The 18,601-nt window shown below is 41.3% G+C and overlaps 1 protein-coding gene across 7 annotated transcripts in view; it reads right to left on the reverse strand.

The window, feature by feature from the left end:
- Positions 1-336: 336 nt before the first annotated feature.
- Positions 337-18,601, reverse strand: part of gapvd1 (GTPase activating protein and VPS9 domains 1) — a 38,499-nt gene continuing 20,234 nt past the window's right edge. For 4 of the 7 annotated variants that reach the window (XM_061730794.1, XM_061730792.1, XM_061730789.1 and 1 more), the window contains 20 exons: positions 18,283-18,412; positions 17,117-17,242; positions 16,786-16,959; positions 13,622-13,759; positions 12,316-12,450; positions 11,493-11,612; positions 11,228-11,305; positions 9,683-10,029; positions 9,486-9,573; positions 8,118-8,150; positions 7,384-7,455; positions 7,157-7,282; positions 6,948-7,074; positions 6,690-6,802; positions 5,382-5,541; positions 5,090-5,277; positions 4,580-4,793; positions 3,788-3,860; positions 3,472-3,669; positions 337-3,166 (listed from right to left, as the gene is read on the reverse strand). In XM_061730794.1, the coding sequence (XP_061586778.1) occupies positions 3,026-3,166; positions 3,472-3,669; positions 3,788-3,860; positions 4,580-4,793; positions 5,090-5,277; positions 5,382-5,541; positions 6,690-6,802; positions 6,948-7,074; positions 7,157-7,282; positions 7,384-7,455; positions 8,118-8,150; positions 9,486-9,573; positions 9,683-10,029; positions 11,228-11,305; positions 11,493-11,612; positions 12,316-12,450; positions 13,622-13,759; positions 16,786-16,959; positions 17,117-17,242; positions 18,283-18,412 (2,781 nt within the window). In that variant the 3' untranslated portion in view covers positions 337-3,025. The remainder of the gene's footprint in view (positions 3,167-3,471; positions 3,670-3,787; positions 3,861-4,579; positions 4,794-5,089; positions 5,278-5,381; positions 5,542-6,689; positions 6,803-6,947; positions 7,075-7,156; positions 7,283-7,383; positions 7,456-8,117; positions 8,151-9,485; positions 9,574-9,682; positions 10,030-11,227; positions 11,306-11,492; positions 11,613-12,315; positions 12,451-13,621; positions 13,760-16,785; positions 16,960-17,116; positions 17,243-18,282; positions 18,413-18,601) is intronic. The other 3 variants (XM_061730795.1, XM_061730791.1, XM_061730790.1) reach the window with 2 other exon arrangements.

The following is an 18,601-nucleotide window of genomic DNA, read 5'->3' on the forward strand; positions in this document are numbered from 1 at the left end:
TGAAGTATGGAGGGCTTTCAGATGAGGGGATATCTCCAATTACAATCCACTGAAACACTTGTCAACCGTAATGAAATGTTTGCTGAAAGGTTGCCATTTGTGGCTGCTTGATTGGACGATGCCGCTCCACTACCCCCACTCACAATTATATTTCATGCATAATTTATTCCTTTTTTTTTTAACCTCTGCTTTTGCATGAACTGCTGGCAGATGTACCTGCAACCATCCAGGAAGTTATAGAACAATAAAACATGACCACACATGAACACCGGCCAATAATCAACTGTAGCTAATGAGTGACCAAAGGCAAAAAAAAAAAAAAAAAAAGGGTGGGAAATGTTTGTAACTTTTTTTTTATTGTTTTCAAAGAATTACATAATGCATTAATCACAGAAAAGACAAACCGGACTTCCCCGCATGTCAGAGTTGTGCAAGCGTTCAACTGACTTTAAACCTGGATGTAAGATGTAAAAGTTTGTCTGCTCAGTTTTTCGACACCGTTGTACAGGACGCAGGGCAGTACAGCTCCAAAGAACAGCCCGACGGGCCTTTTTTGTTTAAATACAAGGACACAATCACCTATTCTTGTGAGACAATCTGGTGTTTTCATCAGCATTTCTGGGAATGATTCCTAACTACTGTGATCAGCTATCCGAGGACACATTGACACACAAACCGAGCCCACGCAGGTTTCTCAGATGCGTGCACGATGTGTTCCCAATTAAAGTGAAATCACAAAATCCAATTAGTATAGATGCAACCTGCAACTTGATTTTCCAGTGCTTGGTTTTCTCATCAAAGTGATTACACTGACTTTGCAAGGAAGTACACTGCACGTATACATAAACTTGTGTGCTATTGTAGAGGGATATCAAAAAGCATTTGTGATGTGACTACATATCAGCTCCAAGGAGTAACAGCGAAATGCCTCGCAGTAATTATGTTGAAAGACAAAAGCCAAAAGTACAAGGACGTTCAAACGCCCTCCCCCACTTTAAATTTCCCAGGAAAATACATCTGTTCTGTGCAAAATAAGTCAAGTTCTGATATGCAAGTATCAGACACGTCCTCCTTGCAGGTTCAGTCACTGGTCTCTTCCTCGTACTAATCCCATTGCAGAGTTTATCACGATTGAGAATGTACAGACCTTTCAATGACTTCATGCAAGAGAGGCAGAGGGTCAAGCAATCCCACAAGCATCTCAAACAAGCTCACTAGACCAAAAAAAAAAGGAGAAAAACCCACACTCGTACTACAGCAACCACTTAAGCATGAACAGCAAGTCAGTAACAAGTCAATAGTGTTGATTATTTGCTTTTCTATCCTACTGTGTTTTGTGCTGTCAGGTCTTTTACTACGAAAAGAAAGGGTTAATCAAAAACTATGATACACGTGGCACTTCTGTGCTCCAAAATGAAGCACAGCGTTCAGAGAGAATTGTTTCAAGTCTGCAGAGTCAAAGACATGCTTGAACTGTAACTGGAAAGATACAAGGACACAGGGATTCAATAGCAGGCCAAATTGGAGAGAAAAAAAAAAGAAATAAGTGCACATAAATATGAGTCCCTTTTTCTGAACTTGTGAAGAGGTAGAGAGCCAAAATAGTTTACTCTTCTGCCCAAGTGGCAGCTTAGATATGTTAACTTAAATGTCTTGGCTAACAAAGGCTTGTGTTAATGAGACCCAAGCAAACATCACAGCATGTCAATATCCAGTCACTCTTCCATATCAATCTTTGTTTTTTCTATATTTTTTTTCTATCCAGTGCAAAAATGACCCAGTACTCCGCTATTAAACCAATGCAGGACAGCTACTTTGTTGCAGACTCGTATAAGGGCTTGGGTTTCAACATTGAGGTAGGATCTAGATTACCAAAGGGGATTTTTGTTCCAACTTAGGCGCGTTAATGGAGCAGAGCCGTGACGGTCAGAGATGCGTTGACGTCTGCTCCCCAGCGTTGACAGCTGAACAAAAGGTTTCTGGGTAGAAATGTGGTTGGCCCATTGGAGAGTGTGTGGGGAGGGAATAATGCCTATCTTGGATTTAAAAGAAAGAAGGAAAGAAAGAAAGAAAACTCAAAAATACCTGTACAGTGTGCCCCACGTCAAAGGCACTGTTTTCAACATATCCATAAATGCCGCTACTACTTTGTGCATGAGTTGACCCTGTACATCTTAATTACCCAGCATCCCCGTCTACAGCCTACTCAATGCTAAGGTGCCTTCCTAACAAGTTTTTAAGATCCTCTCCTCAAACATCTTGAAAGGGCCTTGATATGCATGTTCCTTTGTTTCTTTGTTAAATTATATAAATGATTAAATATCATGACAGAAATAAATACATTTGATTCCATATACATATTTAGGCCCTTGTGTCTAAATTGATGCACATTCGGGAATAGGATGAAGTAAACAAGTCATGAAACAAGCTGCCCGACTATATGATATAATGAACTAATGAAATTATGTTGAACTGTGAATTAATCTCAATGTTTCGTTGCCAAATCCCATCAGTAGACTGTAAATCCCCTCATCACAATGCATTTAATGAACATTAGACGGTAATTTAATTGGAGGCCCTTCTCTCTCGCCCAAGTGAAAATAATCAGTGATCACATCAAGGAAGTCTGGTCCCTTTATATAGAATTATCTTTAACATCGATTTAATGTCATATTGGTAATTGTATATATAAAAATTCCTAACACAGAGCCCAAAATGAAACCTAACTCAACACAAAATGCTAAAATGAAAAATCCAAAATCAGACTCAGGGTTATTATGTTGCTAATTTTTCCCCAAAGCCGCATTTTCCCACCACGGCTAAAATCCGGATTTTCTCCACATACGTACAGTTATATATATTTTGTAATCTTCCAATGTCTCTGGCTATGTACAAGCAAATACAAATAAAGAGCAGGCTGAAGGCCAGGTTTTCTAAGCTGTGCAGAGGGAGCAGTTGGTTGGGAAGTCTCCCAGTCTCCCAGCTCCTTCCCCCGCAGTCTGCCCATACAGGTGGCTGTTCTGCTTCACTTGCGATCATCGATGGTCTTAATGAATTCCACCGCCGCGGTGAACTGCATCCACCAATAGCACTCCTCCCCACTCAGTCGGCTGGCGTAGAAATTATTGATGTACTGAACGGTGGACAGCAGGCAGGGCGGGTTTGCCTGGAGGGGAGGAGACGTGGGGATGGGCACACATTAGCTGCTCAAAGAAGCTCGTGCAACAGCGTGCAGATTATAATCAAATATGTAAATATGTGAAATATATGCACACAGGTTAGCAGATAGGTGCATTGCCGTTACAGTCATTTTCTGAGAAGACTTCCAGGTCATTATTCTTAATTTTCTCTGACAAGAAGTCAACAAGTGATGAATGTTCAAAGTGCTAATCATTAGAAATTGAAAAGTTTAGGAAATAACATCTGACTATTTAACATAATCTGCGACCACAGTGAAAGACTGAAACTTACCCTTATGAGGACAAAAACAAGCACGGGGACAAAGTCGTCTGCTCCGGGTACAGAGTCTTCATTGGCTAAACTGAGAAGGTTCATGATGGTGGAACACATGCGCAGTATACACTGGACTTTGTCTCGCGGCGTCTTGTAAGCGTTGATGCTCCTAATCTCAGACTGCGCAGAGGGCCAGGGTGCCTCCTTCAGATACACCTACAACCAGAAAAAATGTAATATGTCACCAACTTTTAGTAGCTCTGACCATCAATGGATGGCTACTCTTTTCTTTTTTTCTTAAAAAGGTGTGAAGAAAAAACATTTAAGATGATACCTCTGGAATTTGAAGAGCTTTGTGATTTGCTGTCACAACCTTTGTGAGCCGCTGGATGTGTTCGTGGAAAAGTCTGCGTGCGGAATAACGATCCGGTTTAAGAACTCAAGAAGGCAGATGTTATCAAATAACATATAAGGCTACATTTTAGTCTGCAGAACCATCTGAAGAAGAATGAGTTATCATGCTACTTTAACAAATAGAAAAATAACAATGAATATAAGTTTTAGGTTAAATGTTAAAGCACTATACTATAATAGGTATTAACATTGTTCACACGACCTTACAGGATTTTATGTCAAGTTCATACAAGACTCAACAACATGTCAAGAAATAAAAGACTCAACATAGTTTATATTTTACTTCCAAAGACGATCTCAAAGTCAGCCATTTCTGCGCGAGACCAGTTGAAGAGTGCACAACAGAAATGAGCAAGACAGTAATTTGTATGCGCATAGAAAAGAAAAAGAATGTTTGGTTCTAGGAATAACTGATCGGGAAGGAGTTTCAAATTTGTTAACTTGTCATCATTGTTGGACTCAGCATGTTGTTGTGTCTTTAACAACTAAAATGAATTGAAGCATCACTTCAGGTGACATTCACAGACATCAGTGAGTTAGAGTGCTGAATTCTGACGGTCATTTGTGAAGGCAAAATTACAAACAAAAGCTAAAACACCTAAAATACCCAAATTGAAAACTGGATGTCCATCTAACAAGGACATATGAGAATATCTGAGTATTGGGGTCCAGCCCTATTCCTACTGGCACTGTAGGTATTGCAGCTACTCACTGGTCTCTCATACTGTCTCCATCCAGATTGGGGTAGAAGGCCAGTTTGAAAATGCGGTTCATAACGCTGCGCTCGATAGCCATCTGGGCGTCCTGCAGCTGGTCCTCACTTGCATACTGCCAAATGGCATCACTGGCCATAGCACCATACAAGTAGCGCAGAAAATCCTCCACTGCAGCCGTCTTGTCATCAGATGCTGTGCAACCCTGGAACGCTGAAACGAGCACAGAACAAGAGATTTAAACCTCCAACAAAATGTAAAGTAGAATTATACTTTGTGACATAAGTCCACTGTGTCATGCTGCACTCGATATTGTACATAAACTTGCAGCCATGACTTGGATATTGTTTAACTGTTGTTTTTTTTTTGTGTGCGTCTCCACAGTGATTTAGAGAAATTCAGTGCAAATCAAGCATAGCATTTCAAAAGCGGTAGAAATAAGGTCAGGATTCCCTTCACTCTAAAGGCCATGACGTCAATATGCTCAAAGAAGGGAAATGTTGAAATACCTTTGATGAAATCTAGCATCTTTGACTCCATATGCTCAAGAAGGAGCCGAACACAGACAGTGGTGAAGTAGCGGTTGGCCACCTCTTTATCTCTCAGCACCCTCTGAAGAAGCCTTTCCAAATGGGCCTGAGACGTCTGCAGGCCCTGACGACACCTGGTTAGATAGGCTATGTATGGAGCCCGCTTTCTAAAGGAAACAAAGAAACAAAGTCCGTTTCATTATTTCTATGGTCGTGGTGGGTTTGTGCCTCAAAATCAGCTACACAGATCTCCCCAAGCATCCAGATTTACCTGTAATCCTCTGCAATGGCAGCCAGCAGCTTCCTGCAGGTGCGTGCATCGAAGCGGCTGACACAGCGCGTGGTTTCCTGGATCTGGGCCATCTGGTTTTTATCCTGAAGGTTGATGGCCTCCGCTAGCTGGACCTTCAGGAAGCAGACGATCTCATTGTCTGAGAGAAAGAGGTTGACAGAGACAATATTTGACAACACGTCTCCCAGCTAATAAAAGATCGACTCGAGCTATAACCTAATCAAGATGACAATGTGACTGATGGCCAACAAAGATGATGATCCTTAGTTTTAACGTAAACAATATATCACTTGGCTCTGTGCTTGCTACTCGCCTCTTTCAGCGCATAAGGGTGGCTCTGAGAGGAGAGTGCCAGTAAATGTGTTTAGTCCACTTTAATCTATGTGACTGCACTTGTATGATTGTTTAATAACATATTTACACATTACATTTCCTTTTAACTTGGCTCTACAGTTTAGAAGGCGAGTCAGAAACTGCGTGTCGTGCAAAGTTGGTATCTTGCTTAAGGACACCTATAGTTGGTTGGATTTTAGTCAACAATAGGGGCGTGCACCTTGCTCCCTATGGAGAGGTGCGACAACAATACCTACACCCAAGACCCTTTGTAAGATCTATTCAACAAATACTTCTGTCACAAATAGGTTTTCACCATGTATTCATAATAAATGAAGCACTAATGCAAATACCTCATAGGCATGGATGAACACGGAGTTCAGCGGGAGGAAATACAAGAAAAAGCCACCATGTACCGTATTTTCCGCACTATAAGGCGCACCTAAAAGCCTTCATTTTTTTCAAAAGCTGACCATGCACCTTATAATCCGGTGCACCTTATATGTGGATCAGTTCCGAAACAGCTTTTTTTCTCTCTTCTCCCTCTGGATATTTTTTACCAAAGGCTCTGTGTGTATTGTAGAAATGTCTTGCGACATTTGACCGTTTATTGTTAGACAGTTTTTCTCCACAAATTAGGCATACTGGTAGGCCACTCTCATCAATGAGTAAATGCAAATGAATCTGCCCAGGCATCATTGAATGTTCGATTTTCTTCAGATATTTTTCTTTTCTTACATTTATCGCCGCAGTATAAGGATGAAAGAGCCGCAGGTTGCCGACCCTTGGTCTAATGGATGCATAACGTAACCCCAGCCTCTACTGTAGCGCCTTATAATGCGGTGCACCTTATATATGGAAATGTTTTAAAATACGTCATTCATTGAATGTGCGTCTTATAATGCGGAAAATATGGTATTAATATATGACACATATATGCTGGAGGACTCCCACCTTCAGGATCCATGTGATCAGGCAGCCCGTTACGTGTGCTTGCTGGTGTCATGATGGGGAGAGCCACCGAGTCTGCAGAACACAGAGCCAACCTCAACTTCTTTTTTGCGTCACTAGAAAACAAACAATGGAGGAGGGGGGGTAAATTCAAAATCAATATCAATTATCAATAACATGGCATCTTTTTCTATAAAAAACTCAACAATATTAAGTAGCTATGAGCAAAATGAATTTTGTCCAGTATTCTGAATGGGGGACCTGAACGAGAACTTGGAATCATGCTGCCGTGCCGTCTGGCTAGCCGAGTCTGGGAGGTCATCTGTGGAAATGTTCTGCAGCCCGTCTTCTCTTGGAGAGTCATGCACATTTTCCTCGACACAAAGACCTGTGAAAATATATGGCATGAAAAAATGCGAAAGTCTGTTGCAAGTACGAGTCATGCATAGGGGCCCGTTTTATTGTCTGACCTCCCGCTCCATCATAGGAAGCACCTGCTGCTCCGTTGCTTGGGCTGGTACTTTTGATGTTCCTGTACTTGTCCAGGATGTCTTCAGCTGCCTGGGCTTGAGAACTCTGTCTGGGCAGTGGGTCGTCTGAGAAGTCACGCACCAACAAACAGGCTCCATTAAAATTAAAGCCACAACAGTGGATGCGTCTTAGGCTAGCAAAGGTTTTAAAAGAAACGAGTACTTACCTTGCTGAATACGTTCCTGGGAAATATCATCTTTCTCCTGTTTGTCCCTTTTCCTAAATGCTGCGATGGGAGCTGTAGGTGAAAGATATATCATAAGTTATCAGCCTGGAGTGACACCATTTTCCCCATTACCTGCTTCTCCTGATGGCAGACTGGGTCACTTGGTAACAGCCACTACGGTAAACCTTTGTTATTACTTTGTGGGATGTATTGAAATATAAAAATCTTGCAGTGTGATGTAACTGTACAGTACCATACAAGTAAGCCAAGTTAGAGAGAAAAAAAAAGCAAAATAATATTAAAATGGATAATTAAACCTTTGGTTTGTCGCAGAATATCACAAAGGTCCGCTGTAACTCAAAAGAAATGTTTGTACAAGAATTGAAATAATCCTACTGATGCTGATTTGACTGACACAATGATGCCAACTGGACAAACAGGAGTTACAGAGGTAACACTTTGGAAACACATGGGAGACACTGGGTGAAGCATCTCTACAATGATATTCTGTTTTATGCATACGATGGAATGACACTGCTGCAAAACAAAACAAAAAACATGAAAGGACTGTTAAACAGATGCATGGATAAGGGTTGTGATCATGTGAACTCAGGCTCCACCATGTCACATCACAGATCTACGGCTCTAAATGCAGCATCTACAAAGCAGCGTGGAACACAGCCGTCGGCTCCAGCAGAAAAGCTAGCTCGGTGACAACAGCGTGGAGTCATTACCTGGGACATCACTCTCAGCCGTCCAATACAGCACTGTGAGGAACACAACAGACAAGATTGGCCTTTCAAGCACAGGCTGCCACTCTGTAGGGCAACCGACTGTGTGTCACTATGCAAAGCAACAAGACATACACAACCCGAGGTTTGGCAAGAGGCTAGTTTAGGCTCCACAGTTCTGTACCATTACATGTGAATTCTGTCCTAGATGTTATTTTATGAATATCAGTTTAACTAAAGAGTAATAAGCAGTCCATCCATTCAGGGACAGCCTATTATTTCCAGGACAAATGTATGAGAGATGGTTATTGGGCAGATCTGCAACAAGAGATGTGTCATCTATCAGTGCTAAAGACAGAGAGGCCTATCTAATGACCATTAGCTGCAGGCTGACAGCACTGTTGGGAGGGTTACAGCCATGCAATCTACACAGTTAAAGCTCCTTTGATGACTGATTAGCTTTGAAATGTCTTTATAAATCTACAGCTTGTGAGACCTGAAGGAAAAAGAAGTGGACACGTCTCTGGAGTAACTTCAAATAACAAGAAACATAATTTTCGAACTGGAACTCCATCAGCTATGGAGTAGACATCATGGATCATGATTCACTTTCTCCCATCAAAAATTGGTTTTGCTGTGCTCTTTAAAGTGTGATTTTCTACTCAGTAGCGATACAAAGAACACATACACCACATATCTATCTCTCATCTATTTATATATATATATATATATACATACATACCGTATTTTCTGGACCATAAGCCGCACCTGCATATAAGCCGCATCCGCTCTATTTTTTAAAAAATTATAAAAAAAGATATACAAGCTGCACCTGCGTACAAGCCGCATCCGCTCTATTTAAAATAAAAGATATGCAAGCCGCAGATATTTCTGTTGTTAGATTGGATATTTACTACATGTACAGAAGGATTTTGAACTGTACATGATGTACATGTTTGTACCTAAATAGATCTTTCCTAACAGTGTCTTTTAACACGGCAGCAACTTTGCTGATTAAAACGGGACAGAACCAAGAGAAAATAACCAGTATTTATTTATCTATTTATCTGTTTGAAATCTGCTTCTACCTACTTCTATCTGCTAAAGAAGAAGTAGTGTATTCTTCTTTGCATTTATTTCATCTTAGTTTTGATTCTAATTCCGGTTAGAGTGTCCCGAGCGGTGGAAAAAAAATCCACCTTTGTATAAGCCCCATGGTTGAAAACCTATGAAAAAAGTAGCGGCTTATAGTCCAGAAAATACGGTATATACAAATATATATATATATATTTATTTCAAAAGAAACAAATGTTGATTATTCACTTACCATAAAAACAATCTTAAAAATGACCAGGTGATTTGTTTCCTTACCTTTGGGAATGGCTGACACAAAACGTTTCTTCCACCAAGGTCTGTTGCGATCAGATTTCTCATCATCACTGTCTTTCCTGTCCTCAACCTTTGAGTGGAAACAGGTACATTATAACTGGTCACAGAAACTATTCACCCATAAGCTGTTGTTGCTCAGCAATGCAGATGTATACAAGCTGAGCGCTACTGCTCATTACCTCTCCCTTTAGGGAGTCCTTGCTGGGTGATGAGGATGGTCCCGAGGCGAAAGCCCTGGAAGGTTCTCGCTCCTCAACCGCCACCCGCCTGTTGAGGCCGGGGTCGCTTGTGGGGCGGCGGCCGGGGCACACGATGTCAGAGCTGCGGCTGCGGACCAGTCTGTCAGGGAAGGAATGGCGCTGCTTGGTGAGCTCCAGCTCAGCCTCGGACAAGCACTGCGGCATGAACAGAGAGTGGCGCGTGTCCTGCCCCAGGGCACTGGCTTCAGGAATAGGAGGATCAGGGGGAGGGTGTGGGGGCCTGGCATAGTGCACTTTAGGCCTCACAATAGTCCCAGTAGAGGAACCTGAGGTCATAATGAAGAAAAGGAAAAAAAAAAAGTGAGAATACTTTTGCAGTAACTGCTAAACAAAACTGAGCAATATTCCATCTTCCCATTGAATTATGCATCCGTGTTTATTAACTTCCCTTTCAATTGTTCACAACGCATTTTTCTTGCCATAAAACACACCTCCAGTGTTTTTAAAGCTTTAGACCAACTTAAAAAAAAAAAGAAGTATAAATATATATATATACACAGGACTGTCTCAGAAAATTAGAATATTGTGATAAAGTCCTTTATTTTCTGTAATGCAAAAATGTCATACATTCTGGATTCATTACAAATCAACTGAAATATTGCAAACCTTTTATTATTTTAATATTGCTGATCATGGCTTACAGCTTAAGAAAACTCAAATATCCTATCTCAAAAAATTAGAATATTCTGGGAATCTTAAACTGTAAACCATAATCAGCAATATTAAAATAATAAAAGGCTTGCAATATTTCAGTTGATTTGTAATGAATCCAGAATGTATGACATTTTTGTTTTTTTTTTTTTTTTTAAATTGCATTACAGAAAATAAAGAACTTTATCACAATATTCTAATTTTCTGAGACAGTTCTGTATATGTCCCAAATAAATTTAAAGGGCAGTTTTGGTCACTTGCTCGACATCATGCCCATTTCTAAAAAGTAACTGTTAAACATAAGCAGCAAAACAACAACACCAAAAAACACAATGCCGAGCAGAGAGAGCCAAAGAAAGATGTTGGTGGGAGACGAGCCCTAGGTGTAGGTAGGCCACCTGTTCCAAGGGTAGACTCTCTCCTGAAAAGCTTCCAATGGCAGCCTCGTGCCATGAGCACAGTGGGACCAGAGAATAGTGCCAAAGAGCCTGGGGTGAGGTCTCTCAACCTGTCATCCCTTCACCTTGCCACAGAAACACAGCCACTACCATCCTTTTCAAGTATTGAAAGTATTTCAAAATACATACAAGTAATAACAAAGACCGTTAACAATAATTTAGTTGTCTAGGTTTAGCGAAGTGTTATGTTCACTTGCATTTATTAAGATCATGTCCTGTAATTAGATTGAGGGAACTCTCTTGGTCAATTTTACACACATCCCTGTTCTGAAACTACATGTCAGCAGGGTACGAATTTAAAGACCCTTATTTGTAGCTCTCACTGGCTGTAAAATGTTTAGAAACGGAAAATTACCTTCGCAAGAGGCGAGGGGATCGAACATGGCTAGCAGGGAATCTGCTTGTGAAGGTGGAGATGTCAGATGGTGGGCTCCTGCAGGAGCACAAAACAATCAGGAAATTAACAGTGTTTATTAAATCAAACAATGTAACAAGAATGCAATTACCATTTTAGGAAGTAAAACAAGCAGCAGTGTTAGAAAGGTCTTGTTAATGTAGATTTGACAATGTAGATTTGACTATAAAAACATGTGATTGACGGCTTTACAACACTCTCCTACCGTGGCTTGACTCCTCCCCATCTGGGCTGGTCACAGAGTCCTTGCCTCCGAAATCGGAGCTGCACTCTGACCGCAGATCCTCGATCTTGTTGGGTATGTCTTCTGAAGTTGCACTGATACCTGTGGTTAAACACAGAACATTTGTGCTGACATTGGACAAAAGTAACCCAATGTATCCTCTACAGGAAAAGGTGTTATGCTTGGCAGCAAACTAAATAAAAATGTTATAAAAAACAAATAAAAAAAAGTACATGTGCCTTTTTTTGACAAAAAGGGGGAGATTTTTCTCTTTAGACTATGCTGTATGGTCTCTCTCAGATGGGAACCAACTGGGAACTTTAAATTGGTCGAGTAAGCTCCCATGGGTTACGGGAAAGACACAGATAAGAATGATCATCAGAAGTAGACTATCAATCGGCTGGATCCTGTGGGACTTTTTCTGAGCTGAGCCAGGAATGTCACCGCTGGCTTCTTAATCTAGGATACTATTTCATGCATGTCAACATGCCCACCTGAGCCCACAGACGACACAACCAGCATTAACCTCTGTTTTATACAAAAAACATCCACAACGATGCTACTACGCAGGATGACAACCCTCCCAGCGACATGACCGTTCTACACAGAAACAAGGACGGAGAGAGGATTTTATTTATTTATTTTCTTTCTCTTTTATTAAACCTGAATAAAACATACAGTTCAATTTATTACTTTCCAAGAGATAAAAAGGACTACAGAATCAAACACAGCAAAAGGGCTGAGTTTCAGAAAGAAAAAAGCAGTAGGAAGTGTAAGTGAGTGAAAAATAGAGTAAGATGTTTACCTGACACCACGCTGAGGCCCGGTGTGCTGGGTCTTGAGCTCACTTCTCTGACCTCGGTGTCATCTGAGGTACTACCAACCCCAGAGCAGCTCTCCAGCTCCTGCAGACGCTCCTCCTGCTTCAGGTCTGGGGCTTCTGCAGATTTAAACACAAAAACACTTTGTCTTCAAGAGGAAAAAAAGAAATATGCACAAATGTCCAACTGTTCTCCCTTGAATTATGCATAAAATACCACACAGAAAACAATCCTCAGAACCCACTGCACTTTTCTACATGATGGTCACGGGCCAACTCTATCACATCTTATGATTGTCGGGAAAACAAGTGCACGACAATTACAACAAGGCATATATTATTATGTCTTATAATTGTCAATCTAAATCATTAAGCTACTGCATCCAGTTCTGGGCTTCTTTATGAAGCTGCTGGTTCAATCCTAGGGGCTTCATATTAACAACCGTGCTCATTTGCATGCTCGTTAGTAATAATGTGTTGGTGAAGTGCTCTTCAGAGTGTAGTTTTCTGCTGCCTAGCCATGAAACAAGTGCTCTACTTGAGGGGAGCCTGTGATCACAGCATTATTGAGCAGAACAGGGGCAGCAAACGGAACAAAAAGCAATCAACACACTCATGCAAGTCATTTCTGCACTGCACATTTTCAAACAGTGACCCATTCGAGTAACAAAGCCTTTTCAGAGAAACACTTAACACCCTTAACAAAGCTCTTTATTGATTTTTACATACCACTGGTTTTCAAAATGGGAAATTAGGCACAGAATGTCTGATTAATATATGGTTTAGTCAGTATGTTCATTTTTCAAAAATTAGACAAAAAAATTTTATTTATAAGGAGATTTGACTCAACATCACAACTGATGAAACATAATGTTCACACACGCGGGTCTCAAATCAACACCATAAGTCTAGCCACATAAAGAACTGACAATATGTAAGCAGACAGTAAATCAGGACAGCTGCTGTCCTTGTGCTTCACTCTGCACTGCTCTTTCACAGGTGCAAACACACCTGGTGGTCCCTCCAAGGAACCCCCTAGCTGCCTTTTACTGACATGGGCAGATCTTCCCTGAAAGACAGGCACGTGCAGCACCAATATGATGACAGATGCATGCACACATTTTGTTGTATGGAATGCACTGCAACACACCTGGCGCCCCATCCCCCAACATACTGAACACACAGTAAATATGCATGTATGAAAACACATCTGCGTCTGTCACGCAGGCGAGGAATAACAATAAAGAAAGCACAGAGTGTGTACAACGGCAGAATTAACCTGGATCCCCACCTGAATCGCTGGGGAGGACCTCCACACTCCAGGCTTCGCTGGTCGTTTCTGAGATGGTGGAGCCGTAGGGGTCCAGCAGAACTGAACCCGAGCCAGGAAGACACAACAGGCTGCCAAGCATGTTCTCTGCGGCTGCCCCTGAGAACAAAGGAATAGAAAGGGAGGCCAAGAGTTAACCCCTTTTCGGCAACATGGAACAGCTTCTTTGAATAGCAAAGTCTTTGACTACAAAGAAGTCACATCTACAGTTGCAAAGCCTCAGACTGTTACTTTTAATGGAGAAAAAAAAAAGGTAATTTCATAATCAGTTGTATCAATAAGTTTAAGTATTACAATTTGCAAAAATACATAAACATAACACATTTTCTAAAGCAAAAAGTCCAAAACCAGCAAATGTTTTTACTTTTCTTTATGAATGACTGAAAAGACATTTTCTGTACATCAACAACACGATATTAAATGTATTGACGTTATGCATTGCAGCACATCTTAACAAAAAGTTAAAAAATGACATCTCTTAATCTCAATTTAGTTCAGATTTACATATTTGCATTTAAGGATTCAACAGTCTTGCCTCTTATTCACTCTGAATGATTCGACTACTTGGAATGCTGAATTTAACTCTGGCAACTTTTCAACCGGCAGCACCGGTGACGGATAATGAAATTGCTGAGTACAATCCTGCAACTCACTGCTGTGTAAATCCTGCCTTGCCGATAGAACCATAAAAATGGCTTTAGCAGAAGACCCGCTGAGTCACATGAAGGCGTATACAATATCACAGTCTGCTTTGCACACAGACGCGTTAAGAGGTCACATGAAATTCGTGCTGGGACTCACAGGCACATTCAACACTGTGCCAGAGGCCAGGGGTTAATGGCAACATCTCATCCTGCACTGCCCTCCAGGGCCGTGACTTTGCGCCGTTGATTCAGCGTAGCATATTTCACAACCAAATTACTGCTTTGTCCACCATTCACAAAGTCCTCAGCAGCCTTCCCCTTCATCTTCATTTGGGAAGCCATGGGTTAACAAAGCGGAAGAACGCAGAGGAGTTGATGTGAGTGGGAGTCCGTCTCCAAGGCTCATGACCAAAAAAAAAAAAAAAAAGTGGGCCCATGGTTGCTGCACTCTCTGCACGGACACCCCATGAGCACACGTACGTGCCAACACCCAGACAACAGTATGTGCTGCAGTTGGCAGCACATACTGTTGCAAACTGGGGCAGGGAACTCATTTTCAGTGGGAAAGCTCTATCCCGCTGTCCGTGTTTACAGTCTTCAAGGTAGGGGCGCAGAGTACTTGTCTTTCAGGTGGATGATTAAATGAGTGGCACAACAAGAAGTGAAACAATTAGAATTTCTGCCTCATTATCATGGTAATCTTATCAGAGGGATAATGAGGTATTAATGGATATTTAATGTGCATCTCATAACCCAATCCCTTGGAGAAAACACATAAGGAAATCGCTGTAAATTCACTTAATGATGGAAAAGTCCCCCAACGCCATATTCCGAAGAATGAAAAATGGTGGATGCAAATGAGAAGGAACCAAGGTCAATAAGACTGCAGGGACTGAGTGAATGTCAGAGAGAGAAAGAGAGAGAGAGAAAGATAAGCAGGGGGAAGAATGTCAACAAAACTGGTAAGGCAATGAGGAGAGAGGAAGTGTCTAAATAACACGCAGAAAATATTCTGTACAGCCAGTTGCACAGTAGATTAATCTGTTAAAAAGAACCCAAACACGGAGACCTGCATGTCTTTTTTATTCACTGGTTATATGGATGTTATATCCATGGACTCAAGATGTTTTTATTTTTACTGTTTAAGGAAATGTCTCACCATCATCATTTACAGTTCAGTGCATTATGGCTGGTAATTTTACTGGACTATGAGATATTTCTGACATTGGGCCTAAGTTTGATCTGCAGACAGAAGTATAACAAGATGAGATATGCTTAGAGTGCCGGGAGGGTCAGAATAAAGTAAAGACTATGATGTCTAGGCAACACCTGTCTTTCAGTGCTGATGAATGGTGATGCCAAGCCCTCTGTCATGAGCTGTTCAAGGTAAACGCAGTGTAGCGAGCCGAGCAGAAATGGGCTTAGACTCAACGTAGTTTCATGTTAAATAGTTTGAATCACTATCGGTGTCCCTGGGTTTCAATTATTGCAAATTTAAGGTCTGAATGCATTTTACTTACGTGACAACACATCTTGTTAGGAAAGTTCAGTAAATTATATTTAAAAACAGTGTTACACAGTTACAGCCACAGTACCTTATGGTACGCTCTTATCAAAACAGGAAACACATCCCTATTAGCTTCAGCAGACAAAAGTATCAAATGGATCGGGGAAGACATAGTGGGAACACATCTACAGGTCATATGGAAGTCTTAGATGCCTCTTTTATCAAGCAAAGCTGTAGACTTGCTCTACTTCCCTTGTTGCCTTTCAGCTAGAAAATACAAACAAGAGCAGCGTCAGGTGACAACGAGTCATTATTTTTACTGTGAGTAGGGTAAAGTTACATTGCTGGAACTGTGACAATAACGTGGGTACGTGATGTCATCAACCCGAAGCATTGCTCACCGTAGTTTAAATTATGTGATACACATTGAGGATTTTTTTTCCCTACATCAATTACACATGTACATCCCTATTAGTCTGGGTTCCCATTCAGCCAGCATTGTATTGCCACGCCCACATCTGTGTTGTGTCTGAAAGATTCTTCGAATTCTGCCTTGTTTAAATTAAAATATTACCGCAAAAGAACTGAATTTGAAACATTTCAAAGCAAAATAAAACACACACTGTGCTGACCATTAAGCTCAAAAGTAATAACTCAGAATAAGATTGTTACTTTTATGAAAATTAATAATAATGAAACTATTTAAATGTAACTGAATGTATTTATTAAATAAGAGAACTGAAAAAAAAAAAGATTACAGCCACCATAAATGTTTGCAGCTTTTCTGCGTGGAAGCTGAAAATAAATAGTCTTTTGATGCCATTTCACCCAAATACCACAAGGTGATGACATTTCCCTCAATCCCCTCGAGAACAGATGGTCCATGCATTCATCCAATAGTTTCTGCATATCTACTAATTTGACGCTCAGTGGTAAAGCCTACAAAAAACAAAATCAACAAAGCCGTGGCACACCTGCTATTTCCTGCAGTCGATCCTCATCCATATTTGGGTCAAAGTCGCTGCCAAGCACGTCAGTACTCCAGGTTTCACTGACCGTCTCAGAGATGTCGCGGTCATCTGTAAGACCCATCATGTCTCTGATCTCAAACTTACGCAGTTTGTCATCCAGGTTGTCCTGTGTGGTGGCTGAAGGAGACACACATCCACAAAGTTACAACTGACCCTGCTCATTTTCCATCTACAATACTTCATGACTTTCATTTGTTTACAGTTATCTTATTTGAAATAGACCCATATTTGCTTCCAAGAAAACATATCAAGATTTGGAGATGCATGCAGATACCTTGTTCGTGCTCTAAAAGCTGTAGGGCCTCAACCCCATTGCTCCCTGATGGTCCGGCTCCCAGCTCAGAAACGGACTCCCCCTCCAGGTCCAAAGAGGACACAGAGTTAGAACGATTGGATGGACCTGAGTGAGAAATAAACAGATAAATACACAAGGATATCAGGTTATTTATGGCGCTTTTACACTAATAGCTACTCAGCACGACTTGACCTGCCACGCCCCCGTTTCACGCTTTTACACTACGGGTGAAGGCGTGCCGAGTTGATACTTTTTCTGTATCTATTCTGCCGAGGTTCTAAGCGGCGGAGTCGGCCCTGGATCTGACGTCATCACCCTACAGGACACCGATTGGTCGGGGGGCGGGGCCGTCAGACGTTTGAATCAGGAAGCGGGAATCAGCGCAAGAGCGGCTCGCGACTTCCTCATTTTATTCAACAGGCAATGGGAGCTCAAACGTCTGTTTGGTGATCCAACTCTGAGGTGCAGATGTTCATAAACCTGGTGGCTGAGGAGAGAATTAAAAAGGGATCTAGACGGGCGATAAGGAACGACCAGATCCACCAGGCGCTCGGTCACTTCTCAGCCGCTCGCGGCTCCCAGCTGACTTTTCAGCAGCACCGACATAAACAAACAAAAAAAAAAGCGTCGCCGCTTGAAGCTTCTTTCACTCTCATTTTTTAACTTGATATCCAACACAAGCCACAGACCCAGCAGCACATATATCATCTCCTCCAGGTTCTACATCTTTAGTGTCTTCTCCATTTAGATCACACAATCAAATACGTCACAGCAGCTTCGCTCCAACCTGCCCACTTCTCATCTGGGTGTCTAGAAACAAACGAGGACAAGGCGAGTGGAGGCGAGACGAGGCGAGACGAGGCGTGACGAGTCGTGCTAAGTAGGTACTAGTATAAAAGCGCCATTAGTCAGCTGAACTACACTAGAGTTTATGTTAGACAAGTTATGAGCTCAAAAAGGTATTGCAGAAGTGGAAAACTGCATTAGAACTGGTTTCTGGTTTTAAATATGTTAGAAACAAGATACATTTCCCCAAACCATAAAAAAAAACATTCCTCTTCATATCCATCTAAAAGACATATGAACAGTCATAAACAAACACTTTTGCATGGTTTTAACTTTGTGCGTTTGGACTGTAGACTGACCCTCTGAGATTCCTTCCAAGTTGTCACTGCAGAGTGAAAAGCGCAGGGTTTTGTCTGGTTTACCATGCAGCTTACTATCATCAGCATGGCCGTCTACTTGAGCCCCATCAGCCATCTGCAAGTTCAAAACCTGCAGAGCAAAAAGCAGATGGATTATGGAAAAATATCAGCTATGCTTGTCTACAATATTGCTTTTACACGAGTCATTCATATTTACAGTATAACCTCACAAAGAATTACATTTGGAGTTGGATTTAAATGGAGATAGGTTTCTTTTAATCGCATAATAACACCAGTACATACAAAGAATTATAAAATG

This window comes from Cololabis saira, chromosome 9, assembly GCF_033807715.1.
Source record: "Cololabis saira isolate AMF1-May2022 chromosome 9, fColSai1.1, whole genome shotgun sequence".
NCBI classification, from domain to species: Eukaryota; Metazoa; Chordata; class Actinopteri; order Beloniformes; family Belonidae; genus Cololabis; species Cololabis saira.